The following is a 20,181-nucleotide window of genomic DNA, read 5'->3' on the forward strand; positions in this document are numbered from 1 at the left end:
TAAATTTATTATAGTCTAACCAAGTGAAAAATAAACTTTCAACATCTTTCTATAATAGTTCTAATGTTGAAGAGTCCTTCTCTGGATCCTTTATTTTCTGGAAAACCAGTTTGTGTTTCATTAATTTCCAATTTGATTTTACGTTTCTTTCTTCCTAGGATGATATATAACATAACTTTTGCTATCTGACTGATCAGACTGATTGTTCTGTACTCTTCACATTTGATTGTCTTCAGTTTTTTAGGTATTGGTAGGAATGTCGAGTGCTTAAAATCTTTTGGCAGGTGTCCAGTTTCGTATATTTTGTTACATGTGTCAGTCAGTGGTCTTATAGCCTTATCATCTAAAGCCTTTAGATATTCTGCCATAATTTCATCCATTCCTGGGGCTTTTCCTGGTTTCAGTTTCCTAATGGCTTTTGCTACTTCCCAGGTAAGAAATAATAGGTCACTCCAATTCTTCTTGCATCAGCTTATCTATTCTATCATGATTGTAGAGTTCCTTTGAATACTCTACCCAACTGTCCTTAATTTTGTCTTTCTCCATTAGGATGTTTCCAGTGGTATCTTCAATGCAATGAGAGCCTACCCTTTTGCAAGATTTGCTAGTTAGCTCCCTAACTTTTTCATGAAATTCTCTGGTTTTGTGCTTTTTTGTCCAAAAGTTCAATTTCCTTGCATTTGTTGTTGAGCCATAGTTCTTTTGCAATCCTACATTCTTTCCTGATCTCTTTGTTTAAGTTCTTGTATTCAGGACGATTTTTGTGTTTCTTTTTTTCTCCATCATTTTCAGTATCTTGTTATTCATCCAGGGTTTACTCATCTTCTTCTCAAATGTTTGTTTTACTGCCTTTTTTATGCCTTCTTTAAATTTCTGCCATCTATCCTCAATCTCATCTTTATGGTAAGGATACTTGGTGGAATCAGGAATATTAACAGCAGTGAATTGTGTCAGTTCCTTTAAAAATTTATCTTGTATTTCTTGATTTTTAAGGGAGCCAAGATTATATTTTTCTATGTTTATCAGTTTCATTGTTTTCTTTAATTTTATTGCTGCTTTAATGACCACAGGGTTGTGGTCTGATCCAATATCAGCCCCTTGGTATGTTTTGGGCTTGTAGTTATTAAGATGTTATTCCGGAATCTTTTTTTAATCATTATATAGTCAATCTCTGCTAACTTTGCTAATAGTCAATCTCTGTGTTTGACAGGATACCACATGGAATTCTAATCCGTAAACTACAACATATGGGAATGGATATAGGGTTGGTGAGATGGATAGCTGGGTGGTTGATGGAGAGATATCAAAGAGTAGTTTATTCAGGAGTAGAGTCCAAAAAACGGCCTGTGACTAGTGGTGTGCGACAGGGTTCTGTTCTTGGACCACTGCTGTTTAATCTGTTCATTAACGATATAGGGAAGGGTCTAAGTGGGACAGTTCATTTGTTCGCTGATGATGCAAAATTGGGTAGGGCGATAGTGAATGCAGAAGATGTCAAAGTCTTGCAAGATGACTTAGATAGATTGGAGTTCTGGACTAAGGAGAATGGATGTCAATTTAATGTGACAAAATGTAAGGTTATGCATTTCGGAGTGAAAAGATTAGCAGCAGTATACCACATTGGTGGAACTGTACTCCAAGAGATTGATGAGGCCAGGGACTTGGGAGTGTTGGTGGATAGGGAGATGAAGTTTAGGGGGCACATTGCGAAAGTAGCTAAATCAGCTCATCAACTCACTTGGTTGTTGAAAAATACCTTGACAAGCAGAGAAAAACAAGTTATTGTACCTCTGTACAGCCCTGATAAGACCTCATCTCGACTACTGTGCCCAGATTTGGTCACCTCGGTTCCTTCTTGATGGGGAGGAGGTTGAGAGGATCCAGAGGCGAGTGACTAAGATGATAGCAGGTCTATGGAATGAACCATATGAGAACAGGTTGAAGATTTGTGGGTTGCAGAAACTAGTTGATAGGCGGAAAAGGGGAGACATGATTGAGACATTCAAATTGCTAAAAGGATTCTATAGGATTAATTCAGATGATATTTTTGAGATCAGGACTGGTGGTGGGAGAACTAGGGGACACCCATGGAAGCTGGGCAAGAGCGTGGTTAGCAGGGGTGTTAGAGCTTGGTTCTTTACTTTTAGAGTGGTAAATGAGTGGAATAAGCTGCCAGAGTCTGTTGTGGGTGCTATGACAGTGAGCGAGTTCAAGGCAAGGTATGATAGATACTGTGAGAATGTTGAACAGCTGCGTGAACATGATGTTTAGGGCCTCCCTCGATGAGTCTAAGGACTCCTGGAGTAGCCCGTGGTAATAATAATAATAATAATAATAATAATAATCTGTTCCTACAGCTGTCTCCAGGACTTAAAGTCTTCTAGAAGGGTGGCTAAATAAAGTATTTGTTATTACTAGATTGTTTTCTTCAAAAAACTGTATTAATCTTTCTCCTCTTGGATTTCCATGTCCCAGGCCCTGGTTTCCCATGCAGGAAGAGATCTTTTCTGAGTCTACTTTAGCATTTAGATCTCCCATAAACAATAGTTATGTCATCTGATTTAGGACTGTTAAGCGCATTTTGAATGCCTTCATAGAAACATTCTACATCTTCAGCTGGGTAATCAGAAGTAGGTGCATGTATTTGGACAATAAAAATATTAAAAGGGTGAGCTGTAATTTTTAATGCAATTATCCTGTCTTATGGGCGAAAATCCAAGTAAGGATTGGGCAATCTTATTTTTTAGTACAAATGCTACTCCATTCCTATGTCTCCACATGAGTATATAATTGAATGGCGCTTTCTGTTTATTTTTCCACTATTAGTCCATTTGATTTCACTGATACCAGCAATGTCAATTTTCATTGCTTCAAGTTCTTGTATAAGGTTATCTAACTTCCCAGCTTCATATAAGGTCCTTACATTCCAAGTTGCAGGTCTTAAGAGAAGATTTTTGGTTTTCAGACGTGAAGATTGTTTAAAATAGTTAGCCAAAAAAAAATTTATAGATAGAAATTTTTAAAATCTGTAACATTTATTTTTAAGATGTATACTGGTGCACTAATTGAATTTGGGTATAGAAAAAAATGACTCACTAATAGGAGGCACATTAATCAAGGAATTGCTGTAGTCTGTTATTATAACAAAGAAATACAGCAGTTTTGGGACCTCAGGAAAAAAAAAAAATTCCAGCCCTTCCCACAGCTACGAACAATTCTGGAATTGTATTGTTATTCTAATGTCTTAAATATTATGTACTACAAAAGGAAATTTATTATTTTTGCTATCAGAATATCAAAGTATCAAGAATACTTTCCATACCATCTTAGCACAAGGTGCTCAATTGTTATTCTGTAAATAATTTAAACTAAGCTTGCATTAACAGACTGTCTAAGTTTCACTATCATCAGCAGATACCATCATTAAAATACTACTGATCTTAATAACGTAAATTAAAAAAAAAAAAACTTTTAATGCTTACCACACTCAAGAATTCCTCTAAGTTTTCATGCATAATCATTCTCTAGGCACAATAACTGAAAATTACCTTATGAAAATTACCCTGAAAATTCATTCACTTATAGGCATTATAGCAATAGCATTCCTTATCAATTTACTTAAGAAATATACTAACATAATTAACTTAACACATCAATTAAATCTCAGAAAGCGGTCATTTTTCCGCCCATTTTTTTATTCTTTATTTTCTTTATACACAAAAGAACATTAACAAATCTTGGAAAAAAACACAAAAAATGTCTCTTTTTGCAAAAAAAGGTTAACTAAACTGCATCTACTTCGCTAAACCGAGATAACTCAGGCAACAAAAAAATCTTGAAAATAATAATGTTTTAGTCAAAATTTACCATCTTTTTATAATACTTCTTGCCTCTCTTTCTGGTACAACATATGAAGACAGGTGTTGATCAATGCGATCAACCATGGCAGTGTTGATCGTGTTGTTGAAATTCTTCCTTTGCATGTCTCTATATCTATCAGTGATGTAGTGTGAATGGTAGAGATAAGGGAGATATCCTTCTTGTCCTTCCATTTCATTACACACACTTTCCCTCTCTGAAAACCAATTACTTCTCCAGTTTTTTTTCAATTTTTTATTCTTCAATTCGCTGGGTACTTCTTTTTGTGATATGCGTAATGTTCCATAAACATCAGTCTTATTTATTATCAATAGATCTGCTAATCCAGGTGAATTATAGAAATTGTCCATAGTCAAACAATAACCTTTATTCAATAAAGGCTTCATCACTACCTTGCGAAGACATTAGAAGATTGCCAGTATAGATTATAAAATTATAGACATATCCACTTTGTGATTCACGCTGAATCTGGCTCTTTTGAGAGGAATGTATTGCACACATCGCAGACGACCTTTATAAAGCAATAAACTTTCGTCAGTAGTCACCAATTTCTCTGGTGTAATCGAATTGCCAAATTTTCTATTCAAATCTTCATAAATTGGCCAGATTTTGTTGAATTTTGGGCGAGGGTGATTTGCTGGATCAAATTCATCATTATTTGAAAAACGTAGAAATTGTTTTATGGCCTCGAAGCATTTGCCGCTCATACAATCCAGAAAAAATGGTGTATATAATAATGGATTTTTTGTCCAATAATGATGGTATTCTGGTTTTCTTACTATACTTTTCAAAAGTACAACAGCGAAAAATACTCTGATTTCATTTGGATTTGTGTCATACCAAGAAGTCTTTTCTTTATCAAGGGTACAACTCCTCGCATATCTATTTGTTTCATCCACAACACTTTGAATCAGTTGATCATCAAAAAAAAAAAGCTCGAAGAAATTTAGGCAGTTATAATCATGGACAAAAAATGCAAACGCAAACGAAATAGCTGATACATGCGGTTGGGAACTTTTCTCGGCTGAAAGGAAATAGGCACAAAATTGTCTAGCGTGTATATTCGGTTGTATTTATATGTGAAACGAAAATTCACGGTCACATGTATTAATTCGGGTGCACGGAAAAAGTTCAGTTTCTTGGACCCGAGTTAACTCGGTTGAGTGCGTTAAAGGGTTAAAAACTGATTAGCATGTAAACTGAACTAGTACACACAATGTGCTGATATGTATCACGAAGGCACTACATATTAGGAAATGATGATGGTTGATGTCAAGTTTGTTCCTTTTCAGGAAGTTTTTATTTATCTTTTTCTTTAGCAATGAATGTTCTGATATAAACTTCAGATCAGGATGATCAAATCTCTCCATTTCTTTCTATCCTCTCAAATTCTTCTTTCATGAACACTGTGCAAGTTCTGGTTTCTCTTCTCTAGATCTTCTCATATCTGGTCTCTCCACCTTTTCTGTGGTCTTCCTTTTAGTCTCTTCCCCTCAGATTTCATTCATTTCATTTTTTCTAAGTTCATTCTCATTAGATGTCCAAACCACTTCAAGCAAGAATTCATAAGAATTTCTTCAACACTCTTTAGTCTTAAATTATTTCTGAGGTTCACATTTCTTATTCTGTCTTTACTTGTTTTCATCAACACTGTCCTTAAAATTTTCATTTTGACTGTTTGTGTTCTATTCATGTCTCATTTTTGCTAGTTTCTCTCAAAATGGGCAAAAATAACTGACAAAAATAACTCAAAAATCAAAATGGGCAAAAATAACTGGCATTCATCAAAAGCTTGCATTTAAGTGGGACCTCATTGTTCCAAATTAGACTATTTACGCTGGTAAAAAAGTTTGAATTAGTGAAATCTTCTTTGTTATCTCATGCTTTAGAATATTCCCAATGTTATTCCATATGGTCAGCTCTTGCAATAAGAAACTTGTGAGGAAATGGCTTGTTACAGTGGATGATTTGCTATAGTATTTTCCCATAGAAGAGCAAAGTGCATATAGGTAGGTTTTTTTTTTTTTCACTTTGTTAGAGTGAGAGGGTGAGTTTGTTATAATGGTGTTTGCTACAGTGAGAGTGAACTGTGCATAATTAGTTTCAAGTTTACAATAACAGACGGGATAACAGCCATGCTGAGTTGAAAGTGAAAGGAACACAAAATTCTATTAACAAATACCCTTAGGTCATTAATTAGAAGAGCCATATCATAGGATAGATAAAAACCACTAACTTCAAAAATCAAAAATACCTTTATGTCATTAATTAGAAGAGCCATATCATGGGAGAGATAAAAATCGCTGACTTCAAAAATCAGAGGATAGCATATTACTGTCTGGCCAAAAATTCTATATAGCTGTAAAAAAAAAAAACATACAGTATAATATTCAACTGAAATTCTATAATACTGCAAGAAAAAATTATAACTTTAATAGTGAAATTTTTATTGAGAATCACAAAACAAATGACTAGTTTTGCCATATCAGATCATAATTCATAAGCATATTTATTATATACTGTGTATAGTAAGTAATAATAATTTAAATACCACATATATAAATCCTGGAATAATTTAAAAATTCTAAGAACCCGATTTATCATTCTTCATGATATTTTATAATGAAAATTATTTTCTAAATGAATTAAGATATCACTGATTACTTTCCTAGATGATCTGACACTAAATATTTTTAATGTTTAAAAACACCTCAAAGCACAACTGAAAGAATGACGTTACAATACACACTTCGATTGAAAAAGACTGAGTTGAATTATCATCATGACGTAGAGTGGAGCCTCACCTTGGCTAGCTGTGGTTTTGACTTGTAAGACATGCAGCAGTATCAAAGAGAAGGGAATGTATGTTGAATTATAAGGCATGTGATTATAATAGTCTTAGATATCAACTTGGGGAAGTTCCAAGAATTGGAAGGGCAAGTCATCATTAGTGCTTGGGAAATTGTGAAGAAATATTTGTTAGTAGCAATAGTAAGCTGTATTCTACAAGTGAAGAAGGAGAAACAATTGTCGGTCGAAGCGTGGCGGAATCAAAAACAGCATTGGCAGCCGCCACGCTTTGACCGACAATCTGGCTCAGATACGTTGACGACGTGTTCGGGTCTGGCCGCACGGTCGACAAACGCTAAACACATTCCTCAGCCACCTAAACAAACAACACGAACGCATACAATTTACCATCGAAATCGAAAACCAAAATTCGCTCCCGTTCCTAGACACACTAGTTACACGTCTTCCTTCAGGCAATCTATCCTTCACGGTCTACCGAAAACCGACACACACGGGCCAATACATACATGCGAATTCATATCACCACCCAGCACAAAAATATGGAGTCATAAACACCCTTAAAAACAGAGCCACAACTATTTGCTCTAACCAGCAAGCCCTGAAACAAGAACTAAAAATCATTAGTGACACATTCATAAACAATGGCTATAACAAAAATACTGTCAATAAAATACTCTATAAAACCACAACAAAAACGAATCTAGATTACAGTAAAACCATAGCCATCCCATACATTAAAGGGTTATCAGAAAAAATCAACAGAATCCTACAACATTATAACCTCAATGCCACCTTTAAACCACCCACTAAACTTAAAACCACATTCAGCTCCTCTAAGGACCCTCTCCTCCCATTAGCACATCCTGGAGTCTATTGCATCCGCTGCACCTGTAACTTACCATACATTGGTGAAACAGGATGGACAATCCCTATACGCAAAAAAGAACACATTAGACACATTAAATATAACCATTATGGTGAAGCAGGCCTCTCAGACCACACACTCAACACCTTACACCAAATCAACTGGAAAAGTACCTGCTCCTTACACCGCACAAAAACATGGTACGAAAGAAAATTTAAAGAATCCTGCGAAATCCTGATAAACCACCCAAATATCAACAATAAAGATGGTATGAAAATTCCAAGGATCTGGATGGCACACATTCAGCCAACCTAATTTGAAAGATTCAACATAAGTCAGGACTGTAGCCAATCTGCTATTATTAGAAACCATTCCACTCCAACTGGCTGGAATGATGTTAACATATGTATATAGTAGACAACACAAATAATAGGCCTCTAGCGTTGATGTATAATTTTTTTTTTTTTTCACCAGAGGTCAGGCCAACAATTGTGGTAGCGGTTAGTCAGTGTCTTTAACGAACCAGTATGATTGTAGTATAGCTTGTTTCCTGTGTATATTTGTACGCTCCAGAAGATGACCTTGACATAAAGGTCGAAACGTCGAATTGTAAAATTTTAGTAATAGTAAACTAAAGTTTTTATTCAAACACGGTAGTTGTCTCCATAATTTCCAAAAATGCATTCGGATCACCGTGCAAGCCTAAAAGAAAGGGTACAAGAGGAGTGTTTTCCAAATACTGAGTATTCTGGATGTCAATAAAGCTGTGGGACTGGATGGAATTCAGCTACGGATTTTGAGAGAACGTGCTAAAGAACTAACAGCTTCGTTGACCTGGCTTTTCAATGAAAGTCTTGCTACGAGAAACATACCCAAGGAATGGAAGGAAGGTAAGATACTGCATAAGGGTGGTAGCAGACTGGAAATGTCAAATTATAGACCAGTTTATGTTTCACCAGTAGTTGTTAAGATCTTGGAGAAATTAGTGAGGTACCATATACAGCATTGGCAGATGAGGGGTAATGTTATCTGTGAGAGTCAACATGGATTTGTTAAGGGGTGCTCTTGCTTTAGTAATATGATTGCCTTTTATAATAATGTGACAAGAGCAGTTGATGAGGAAAAGGCATGTTCTGCCATTTTTGTGGATTTTGCAAAGGCATTTGACAGGGAGCCACATGATAAGCTGATATTTAAGTTACAAAATGGATTTATATGTCAGGTTAGTCAACTGGATTAAAGATTGGGTATCTGATAGGTATCAGAGAGAGATTTGTGTATGGTGGTGTTGTGTCCCTCCTTTCTTAAATTCTATTAATATATATACTATACGTTGGGTCATTCCTAAGGAGTTACGTGGTACCTCTAAAACACAAAGGAACTGCCTCAGGGTCGAGCCAAAACCAGTGTGGCAAAGTCTTTGAAATCTCACTTTTCTTAAAGCATTAGGAATATTTATATTTTTTTTTGCTGTGCCACCTAAGCTATTAGATTAAGTTAAACATGTCTTAATCAAGAAGTGGCCTCAAAGGCGTACTATAATGACTACTGATTTGCAATCATGACCTATAACATAATCTATTTTCTCCTGCTTAGATTCGTATCATTTTGCAAATGGTGCATCGGATTCTAATACTCAGACACTCGGATTAAAGATAGCAAGGTTTATTTGGCACATTAATACAATTTACAATACAAAGAAACTCAATCCAAAACTTCAATGTTAATCAGAGAAAATTATAGGTATCCTTATTAAGTATGGACATCAAGAAGCAACATCAATATGTTATTTCACAAACTGACAAAACTTGATTGCAATATTCACATTAATCTTCATATCATATCACATTACTCAGACTAACCTTCTGAATACTTTCAAAAACATACACATTAGTTTAACCGTATAGGAGTTACCTCACTATGCGTTCTAATATTAAGGTGCTACAGTCCTGTCTTAATTATATGAAAGTCCTCAATCCTCAATTTGCCCTTAATCTCATTTATAACATCTAAATTTTCTTATACACATTATATAGACAAAGAATTTTCAACATTACCGTACACACTGGTTCTTCATACTTGTTCCTTCAACTTCTGACTGCCGTTCTCTGATCGATCTCCCTTCCGATTCATTTAGTCGGTGCTATGGCATGGATTTCTTCGGTCAAAGGTAAGTCCACATGATCAGAGCATAACTAGCCCACTCCAGATATAACGATGGCGTAAGGCGATTCTGCTTCCGTGAGGCCTGTTTCCTAGATGCTGAGCCCTTTCCATGCATTGCCCATCAGTCAAATGGAGATGTGATCTTTCATCGTACGATTAGGAGCATGTGATCCTTCTAGCTTGTAAGCAGCATATCCTATTACTGCCCCTCGGGAGTCCTAACAGAACGCTTTGCTGATCCTTCCGAGCACTCCTGGACAGAGACACTCCTCTGTGCAACCGTCTACCCACCAGAATACACGAGACCACCAGCCAAGAGAGAAGAGCAAAAAATGCACTGTGTGTGTTACAGGGGGATCCTAACCCTTTTATATCATCTCCCCTATTGGCAATCACCGTAACTCACGTAGCTCACCCAACATGTATAATTTCTCCCACTTGGGTCTCGTTTCATATCGTTTGTTTTTTCTGACCACTCGCTTCTGCACGTGCCGTGGGTGCGTGACTGCCTGAGGGCAACCTTTCTTTCTATCGGCATGCCCGTGCACTTTGAACTTTTGTTCACAGCAGCTTAATGCAAGTCATACTACAAGACAATGTATTATCAATTCTAACAAAATATTATTAATTTATAACGTATCACTGGCATTATACAATCAAGTAAGTATTCCTTCCTTGAAATATTCACAATCTTTTTTTTTTCTTTATAATAATGTAATCTATATTTTACCAGTTGCATACAGCACATACCTAGAAGCAAGCATGTTCCACACAAGGTTTTTCCTCTTAAACGATGATAAAATTAGAATTCTTAGGAATCTCAATTTATCAAAGTTTAACAAAGGTCCCCCCCCCTTTCCTTTAAAATTTTTTCTTAAAAAATTTTCTTGAGTGCTCCTCATTTCTATACAGGGGGTGGTCTCCATTAAAAATTTCCTGTTCCTTTCCCTCCCAGTGTACAGTGAACTGATTTTTATTAAAGAAACACCGTGTGTGTCTGAGGTTTGCTCTACTATTATGTACTTTATTGTGAATATAATTTATTTCTCTTGACAAGTTCACTCTGCTGTTAAGTCTGGGCCTTAGGTGGTATCTAGCTTGCTTTGATTCATCCATCCCATTTCCACAACTGTGATCCTCTCCTCTCATCTTTAGTGATGTTCGTTCATCCAGGCTACCCTTTTAAGTCTCCATGCTTATTGTATCTATTGAAATGGTCATTTGAGATGGGATTTTCCTTGCCCTCTTGACAACTATCCTTATTTCCTTTTCTAATTGTAGATTTCATGTTAAACCCTTCTTCTTTGTGAAGGATGTTCCTCTTCCTTCCATTAAAGCTGTATAAAACCAGGTCAAATACAAACCTATTTGACCTGGTTTTATACAGCTTTAACCTGTTTGGTGAGGTATCAAGATCTTTCTTTGTTTTGCTCTTTCCTTTATCTTACAGATTACTGGGGATAATTTTTCCTGGATGTCATAGGGCCCAGCGGCACTCCTTCCAAACTTATTCCCCTTTTTGTTTATAGAGCCTTGTTCTAGTAAGACAAGGTTACCTGGGTTCAGATCCTTGTACTTCCTTAGTTTGTTTGCATAATTCCTTGCCCGCTGGGAGCAGGTCTCGCTAAACCTGACTACTATCTCATATGCTATCTTATTGTCGATGATCAGGCCATTCAGGTAGTCATCAATGTCTGGGAAACCAGAATTTACATGGGAGTCCCTGAAGTCACTGGGAAAGGCAGGTTTAAACCCATAAAGGATGACAGCAGGGGCCTCCTTAATGGCAGTGTGTGTAAGGTGGTTCTGCATGCAAATAGGGTGTGCGCAAGGAAGGCATCCCAATTTGAAATATTGTTATTTGCTAACTTGGATAGGGTAAGCTTCAATGTCCTGTTCATCCTTTCACACATCCCATTTCCTTGGGGATGGTAAGGTGTGGTGAACAGCTTTTTTATCCTTAACAACTTGCACAGCTGCAGCATGACCTCAGCTGTGAAGTTCGAGCCTTGATCAGAAAGGAGCATCTGTGGTGTTGCATACCTGGAAATGATAAGTTTAAAAAATTTATTAGTCACAGTTTGTGCAGTCTGGTCTTTAATCGCTACAGCCTCTGGATATCGGGAGAACATGTCTATAATCACCAGTATGTACCTATTCCCTTTCTTGGTGATAGGAAGTGGACCCACAATATCCATTGCTACTGCCTGAAATGGGCATGAGGGGATTGGGAACGACTGGAGAGGGGCCTTTCCTGAGACACTGGACTTCTGTTGGCACAAGTGACAAGAAGACACATATGATTCAACATCACTCTTCATCCCCTTCAAAATGTATCTGTCCCACACCCTGTTCCATGTTCTATGCACCCCTTGATTATCTGCTAAATCGGAATCATGAAGAGTGTAGAGCATCCAGGGAATCATAACTTCTGGAACTACAGTTTAATCCCTCCAGCTCCCCGTAACGCTCTGCTTGGATAACAAGAGACCGTCCTGGTCAATGTATAAGGTGTGATGGAAAGATTGGTTGTCAAGTGACCTCTCTCGCTCTCTCTCTCTCCTCTTAAAACTCTTTCATACACCTTTCTCGATACTGGATCTCTCTTTTGTTCTTCTACTATGCGGATTTTTCCCAGACTTGATGTTCAAGGGATGTGACTCCCTTCTTGCCCAACTCATATGCCTTAAACATGGGGAAAAATTTTTCTTTTTCTGGACTAGCACTATCTTCATGTGTAGTATCTAACGATCTTGACAGATAGTGTACAACTACATTTGTCGAGCTTATAATATACTTCACCTCCAAGTTGAATTCCTGTATTTCTAATGCCCATCTGATGATCCTTTAATTCTTGTCTTTCATTGAAGATATGAATGACAGAGGCTTGTGATCAGAATGCAGGATAACCTGTTGTCCCAGTAGCATATATTTAAACTTTCTCAGAGCATAAACGATGGCAAGCGCTTCCTTCTCGATCACTGAGTAGTTTACCTCAGAAGAGGAAAGCTTTCTGCTGATGAATGCCATGGGCCTAAATCCCTCCTCCATCTCTTCCTGCTCCACAACTGAGGCAATTGTGTCATTAGAAGCGTCTGCCGAGAGATAAAATGTTTGACCTAACCTAGGATAGGTTAGCACCGGTGATTGGGTTAAAGCCAAGTTTAGGAGCTGCTAAAACCACAGGAAGAAGAAGTTTCCTTTAATACTTTCAAGATCTCCTGCTCACACATTTCTAGTCTCTCTCTCTTCTACCATTATGACCACAGAGTATGAAGACAGATTTTTGGTTATAACAGCAAAATGTAATCAAGGCACCATGGCAGGTCAGCTTGCAAGTTGGCTCCATTCAAGCACAGGTATGTGGATATCTCAACAAACTGTGGAAAGACATCTGTAACAAGTACGCTTATATGTCTGTAGTCTGCATTCCTTTATGTACAGCTTATCATAGAGCATGTTTTCAGTGATGTTATATCCATAAAAACTGGACAAGACAAGACAATGTGCTGGAAAAAGGGACTATGACTGGTGAATGATATTGCAACAAATTTCTTCAATGTCATGTTCAATTGTTCCGTGGTACTGTAAGCAAAGAATTCATTGTTATGACACCACACCACATCATATACGAGGAGTGGAGGTACTTCTGGAGACTGAGGATATTAATCAAATCAAGCGGCTAGCACACTCCCCAGATCTCAACCCCATAGAACATGTTTGGGAGGCAACAGAAAAATGCACTCCTGCTCAAAATTCCCCTCCAAAATTAAAACAAGGCCCTATCCTTGCTCTGAAGGAGGAGTGGGCCAGTTTTCCTCAAGAACTCCAGAATCACTTGATGCTAAGCATGGTACAACTTTGTGCAAGCTTGCAGTTCAGGGTGGAAATATTCCATAATGAAATGTCTCTTCATAGTTTTCTGTAAGCACTGTACATTAATTCCTTAACTATGTCCTTAGGAAATTGGTAACTTTTGCCAAAAACATATTCCAATTTAATTTGTACAAAATTTATAACACATTTTTTGTGTAATATAATTCATTAATATGAATTGTATTACACAAAAATTTATTAATAAATTTATGCAATAAATTTATTAATAAATTTATGTCCACATTTGGCTGTAGTCATGAAAATTTTTTCATATATCGGTAAAAATGTAGTTCGCTTAGCTTTTGGACACCAGTGTAGTATTGAAGATTACCATTAATGAATGCAAATGCTTTACAGTTTCTGATGTGGTTCATATCTAATGGAACATTATTTTCACTATAGGCAATATCTGGTATATCCATGATTGAATGCTTAAAACCACAGTAAATAAAACAGCTTCGAATGGCCATGGCCTTGTTGATTATTCTTTGCTAACTATTGGCCAAAAAGTGTATTTTTTTTTTTTTTTTAATGTTGTGCCCATATACAGGAGGTTGGTTGATCAACTTATAGTACATTAGTACCGTATATGGATAGCTGGTTGGGAAAGGAAGAAATTGTTTATATTTGATTTAAATGACTGTAAATGGTATTCCTTGAGAAACACAGTAGGTGGGGGGGGGGGGGAACTGTTCCACAGTGCAGCAGTTGCAGGGATGGAGGAGGAGGAAAAGAAACTTGTTCTGTTTGTTTCTAGGTGTACTGTAAAGGGATGTTGAGCAGCAGCAGCTGCACATGTTCCAACGAGCTTAGTACTGAGTGGAGGAATTATTGATGTTATTTCAGATGAGCATTTCCCATAGAAATATTTGTAAGAATTAGAACACATGGAAATATTTGTATTCTAATTGCTCTCCTCTGTATTGAGTCAAGTCTCCTCTCTATTGAGTCAAGCATTTTAAGAGAGCTTTTAGGGGCCCTACCCCATATGTGGGAGCAGTATTCAATAGCTGGGCAGATTTGTGATTTGTATAATGTTAACAGCTGTTCAGGAATGAAGTAACGTCTTGAGCAAAAGAGAAATCTTAGTTTTTTAGAAGCTCAGGATGCAATGGTTGTGATGTGTTTATGTCAGGAGAGGTTTGATCTGAGGGTAATTCCAAGGAGAGAGAGAGAGAGATCTCAAACTGTCTGGAAATTTGGGTAATGTCAAAAAGGATACTGGGAAAAGATGGTTCTTTTTTATGGGAAATAGGACAAAACTGGGTTTTATTAGCATTGAAATTGATGAGGTTATCCAAACCCCATTGTAGGATGGCTTAGAGATCGGAATTGAGGGTGGTGGTGGTAGTTGATGTTCTGTAGGTTGAGGTGAGTTGTGTAGGGTAAGGTTAATCAAATGAAAGTTAGGAATGTAGTGTGCTGTTGTCTGCAAAGCTGTGTATTGGGTTGGAGGTCAACTGAAGTAGGTCATTGATATATATAGCAGGAAGAGGGTTGGCGAGAGGACAGAACCTTGTGGAACCCCAGCACTGATTGAATGGTGAGAGGATAGGGAGCCATACACCATCACACACACAGTGTGCATCCAGACAGAAAGCTGGCAATCCAAATACAGAAGTCCTGGGTCAGACCAAATGATGGTAGTTTGCTTAGTAAGCCTTTGTGGCAGACCCTGTCAGAGGCTTTGGAGATATCAAGTGCAACCACTTGAGATTTGCCAAACTTCTCCATGGCATTTGTCCAGAGATGGGTGATATATGTGAGCAGATCTCCTGTTGATCGGCAGTGATGGAATCCATATTGGTGGTCGTTTATTAGGTGGGTGTCTTCAAAGGTAGTGTAGGAGTTGGGAATTGATGATTTTTTCCATCACTTTTGACAGGACTGAGGTAAGCGAGATGGGGGCGGTAGTTGGACAGCAGTGACTTGTCACCCTTCTTGAGAATGGAATGAATATAGACCAATTTCCAGTTTGTGGGATAGATTCCAGTGGAGTAAGAGAGTATATAGGTGTCATAGAAAAGGAGTCAGTTCTGGTGCGCAAACTTTCAAGACAATTGGAGGAATACTATCATGATCAGGAGGCTTTTTAGTATCTAATTTGGTCAGTATTTTTCTGATCTCATCCTGGCAAAAGGATATAGGGGGCATTGTATGTTGGGTGTCTGGAATGGTTGGGGGGACATTTACCATCATCAGTTATGCATGCATTGGAAGCAAAGTGTGAAGCCATAAAATTGGCTTTTTCTGTGGGTGATGCAATAGAGCCATCTGAGTAGAGTAGTCTGATAAGGGAGGGAATACTGTTGGGCAGAAGTTATGGCCAATTGCATTGGTGAGAGACCAAAAGGCTTGGCTACCGTTTGAACTGGCTACTAGTTTCCTGCTTTTTGAACCATGTTTTGGAAGCACTGATTGTTTTTTTGCATGTATTTCAGGCTTCGGTATAAGTACTAAAGGAGGATGAGGCTCTTGATTTCAGCCTGTTATGGTATGTTATATCTCATTTTGTTTTGTTCTTCCAGATTTGTCCCAATAAAATGGCTGCATCAATTAACCAGTGGACCAATTCGTTAGAATCTACTATATATTGAAACAGTGTTGAAATTTTATTGTACTGAACATTACAAAATGCTGATTATCTCCTAATGTAATTTAGGAGATAATATGCAGCAATAAAGTATTACCTTACTTGTCCCTAATGCTCCTATTGGTCGTAGCGGCCTTCCTTTCAAACAAAGCTTCTTGCTGACTCCAAGGAATTCATAAATCTGAAGAAATTATTAATAAAAACAAAAATTTAATAATAAAATAAAAATGTAATATAAAAAAGATATAAAATGTTAATAAAAATTATTTCAGTGATGTAGAACTTTCTGGTACTTACAAGGAATTAAAATAATTTTTTAAAAATTAAAGTCGCCAAGAAATTATATGCTTGTTTAATCCTTTATCCAAGTGAAAGGATTTTCTTCAAAAGACAGCCCCATGGGCAAGGTACATCATGCTACACAACATGTGTTTTTTGAAGAAAATATCGAAGAAAAATGATGCCCCCAAATCAGTGCAACTGAGTCCAAGTGAAATGGCTGTGAGAAGTGAACTGAGAGAGTTTGAAAGAGACATTGTGATATGATGCCATGTTGCAGGCCTATCTGTTCAGCAAAATGTTGACAAACAGCAATAACTCAAGTCAACAATCAGTGTGACCATATTGAAATGAAAGCACAGAGATTCAACTGCAAGTGCTATCTGCGGTGGACAAACTAGCACACTCAGAAAATATGACTGTATGGTGCTAAGAAGGATATGTAAAAATACCATTTATTGGCAGATACACTGAATACAGAGTTTAATGCATCGACTGGAATATGAATCTGCACAAAATATTCAGAACCAAAGCTCACAACGTGGGTTTCCATGGTAGGACTGCAATATTCAAGCCCACCCCATTACCCAAACCAACATGCAGTGTCATCTTCAGTGGTGCAAAGAGCATGTACAGTGTGATGTGAAAGTTTGGAAAGCTGTGTTATGACGTATTGATGACGAATCATGCTACACCCTCTACCAAGCAGATGGACAGGTATAGGTGTGGTAGATGCCAGTGAATGACTCTTATCAGAGTGCGTAACCCCAACTATGAAATTTAGAGGTGGTGATGTAATGATATGGTCCTGAATTTTTAGTTTGGCCTCAAACCTCAGTTTATGGTCCCATGACTGAACTCCATGAGGTATCTGAACATTTTGGACAATGCAATGTTTCCTATATTGTGGTATTTCAACCAGCGGCGGCTCATGGCTTGAAATTGTGGGGGTGCTGCAACTTTCGAAATATACATACACACTGTAAGTACAGTGCATATGTGTTTGGATAAAATATCAAAATTATGGTAAAAATTTAAAAAAAAATTAAACATGAAAAAATATTGTTTATTATCAATAAAATTATACAGCTTGGTATAATTCAAAATTACTTAAAAATAAAATATATTCTTCTTGTTTTGTTTAATGAAAAAATATTGTTTATTATCGATAAAATTATACAGTTTACTATAAGTCAAAATTACTTAAAAATAAAATCCATTCCTTTAATTGCAATTAAAGGAATGGATTTACAATTAAAATAGTTAAAGAGACGGAGTAAACACGATAAGCACTACGAACACTCTACTACTGGCGCAAACTGCATATAAACAACAGTGGAACTGTGCGACAGACAGTGCCGCATTACGGTAATAGCTTGCATCTCACTATTACGTACATATGCTTACGCACGTAGCAATATGTGGTAAACACAGTGCTGCTAGCGTCATTTGTCCTCCTAAGTGCTACAAGATAGATTTTTATCATTTTTTTATACAAAATAAGAGAATTGTATGGGAATGTTGATGATAAAATTAAATATTACAAGCAAATATAAATAAATTAATAGATATATTTATATATTGAGAATACTTGGGGGTGTGCTACAGTTCTGCAGTGCCTATGCACGAGCCTCCCCTGATTTCTACAGAACTGACCATTGTCTCTTTCACCAAGACAATGCACTGTGTCATAAGGCTGCTGATGTAACTACTTGGTTTGTGCACATGAATGTCACCACGCTTGTCACCCTATTGAACATCTGTGGGATGAACTGGAGCATCAGATTGGGGCAAGGGATATATATATCCCATAACAGTCCAGGTTGTCATTACATGCCTACAGGAAGAATGGTCCAAAATTCCCATTGATCGCTACTATATGCTTGTGGAAAGAACATGAATACCCTGTAGGATGGCTGCAATCACCACAGCAAAAAGAGGTCCTACATGATTGTCTGTTCCTCACACTATTGTGCCTGTTGACTCTTTCCAAGCAGTGTATATAAACAAACAACCAATTGTGATTTTCTGCACAATATAAATGCATTAACAACAGAAACTGACAATTTTAAACAGAAAACTGAAGTTTAGATTAACTTAATTAAATAAAAATACTGGCAAACATCTGTATGCATATACTAATGGTTTACAAAAGACCCATGTTTTGTTAATAGCTATGTGCAACAAAAAATAACAAAAATCAATTATGGTGAAATTGCAGAAGTGAATTACTACATTAATAATAATAATAATAATAATAATAATAACAATATTATTATTATTATTATAAATAAATAAATAAATTTCATGTGATGATCCTGTGTTCCCCCTTTTTACGGGAGTTCACGGTACCATCTAGTCACCCCAAATTTTATCCGGGCTCCGGAACCGGCATAGGCTGACGAATCAGACCTATGGCTGGGTCAGTATTCCTGACTGTAATCCGTGTGTCCTCAGACCAGTTTGCCTGCCTGCAGGATGAAAAACACCAGATAAACTGGCAGAAAAAAAACTGCTGTCCACGCCCAAGACCAGCTAACTTGGCTATGGCTGAGGAAGATCCTTAAGCTCCTCACATCATTGACAGGAATCGAACCTAGGACACTCCTTCCCTAGGCATATGGTTGCGAAGTGCAAAGCCACTAGGCTAACCGCACGGGCAATATTATTATCATCATCATCATCATCATCATTATTAGAAGAAGAAGAATGAAGAACAAAGGATGTCGCCATCTTTACAGTCACACTACAGTTGCTCAAGGAAAGAAAGGTGAGTCATGAAGTGCATCAAAGGCCTGAAGGATTTATTGTCCGACAGAAATCATATAACCTGTAGGAAATGCTGTAGGAATCTTCACTTTACATGTTCCGACCTTTCAGAAACAATCTGGTAATGTAAATCCAGTGCAGCACACGAGGAATGGAAGTGTCTATTCTGCAGGGAGAACAAAGAAACACTGCCACACACAGTGCAGTCGATTATACCTGAGACAGAATCAGATGATGAACTGAACAGACAAAAAATACAGGAGAGTCCTATAATTCGAACTTTTTAAATCTACTAATAGAAAATGGTTTAGAGATTTTAAAAGCCAGTTTAGTAGATCTTGTCCAAGAACTCTTTGATAAACAGAATGAACAAATAACAAAAAAAAAAAAACTACTGGATATGAGGATTTTGTCAAACATAATAATTAAGCAGTGGAAGAAGTCTTGCAAATGGCAAAAGACATCAAAATTAGTGTTAAAGTACTAACTGACAGGCAACATAATTTGATGAAAGAAACATCCAAACTCCATCAAGAACTTAATTCCCTAAAACTACAATACAAACTTTTAAATCAGCAACAATATAAAGAAGATCTTGTCATAAACAGTCTTCCTGAAACTGCACCTACAAAAAACCTCAGAGACATAGTTTTAAAATTAGGCCATGCAACTGTCATCCCCCTACAGCATAACAACATTCAGACCGTAAATCAGATTCCAAGAAAGAGCAAAAAACAAGGCTTGCCACAACCAGCACCAATTATAGTTCGTCTTATAAGCAAGTCTACAAGAGACAATCTCATAAAAGCCAGCAGACTGAAAAAACCATTGTGAAGGACTTGAACTCATTGCAAGACAATACACCAATCTCCCTGTCTGAATATTTAATATCATTCAATCAGAATCTGTTGTATCAAGCAAGAAAAGCAAAATCAGAAAAAAA

General features: G+C 37.0%; 1 protein-coding gene across 3 annotated transcripts in view; it reads right to left on the minus strand.

The window, feature by feature from the left end:
• The window catches only part of LOC150103081 (putative phosphorylase b kinase regulatory subunit beta), an 860,602-nt gene that overhangs the window by 396,180 nt on the left and 444,241 nt on the right, over nucleotides 1-20,181 (minus strand). For all 3 annotated transcript variants that reach the window (XM_090398411.1, XM_090398412.1, XM_090398413.1), the window contains exons 15-16: nucleotides 16,288-16,371; nucleotides 6,134-6,238 (exon numbers count right to left, since the gene is read on the minus strand). In XM_090398411.1, coding sequence (XP_090254537.1) covers nucleotides 6,134-6,238; nucleotides 16,288-16,371 — 189 coding nt within the window. The remainder of the gene's footprint in view (nucleotides 1-6,133; nucleotides 6,239-16,287; nucleotides 16,372-20,181) is intronic.

The sequence above is a fragment of the Typopeltis vanoorti genome, chromosome 9, assembly GCF_054136105.1.
Source record: "Typopeltis vanoorti isolate ZY-2024b chromosome 9, IOZ_Tvanoo_1.0, whole genome shotgun sequence".
Lineage (NCBI taxonomy): Eukaryota > Metazoa > Arthropoda > Arachnida > Uropygi > Thelyphonidae > Typopeltis > Typopeltis vanoorti.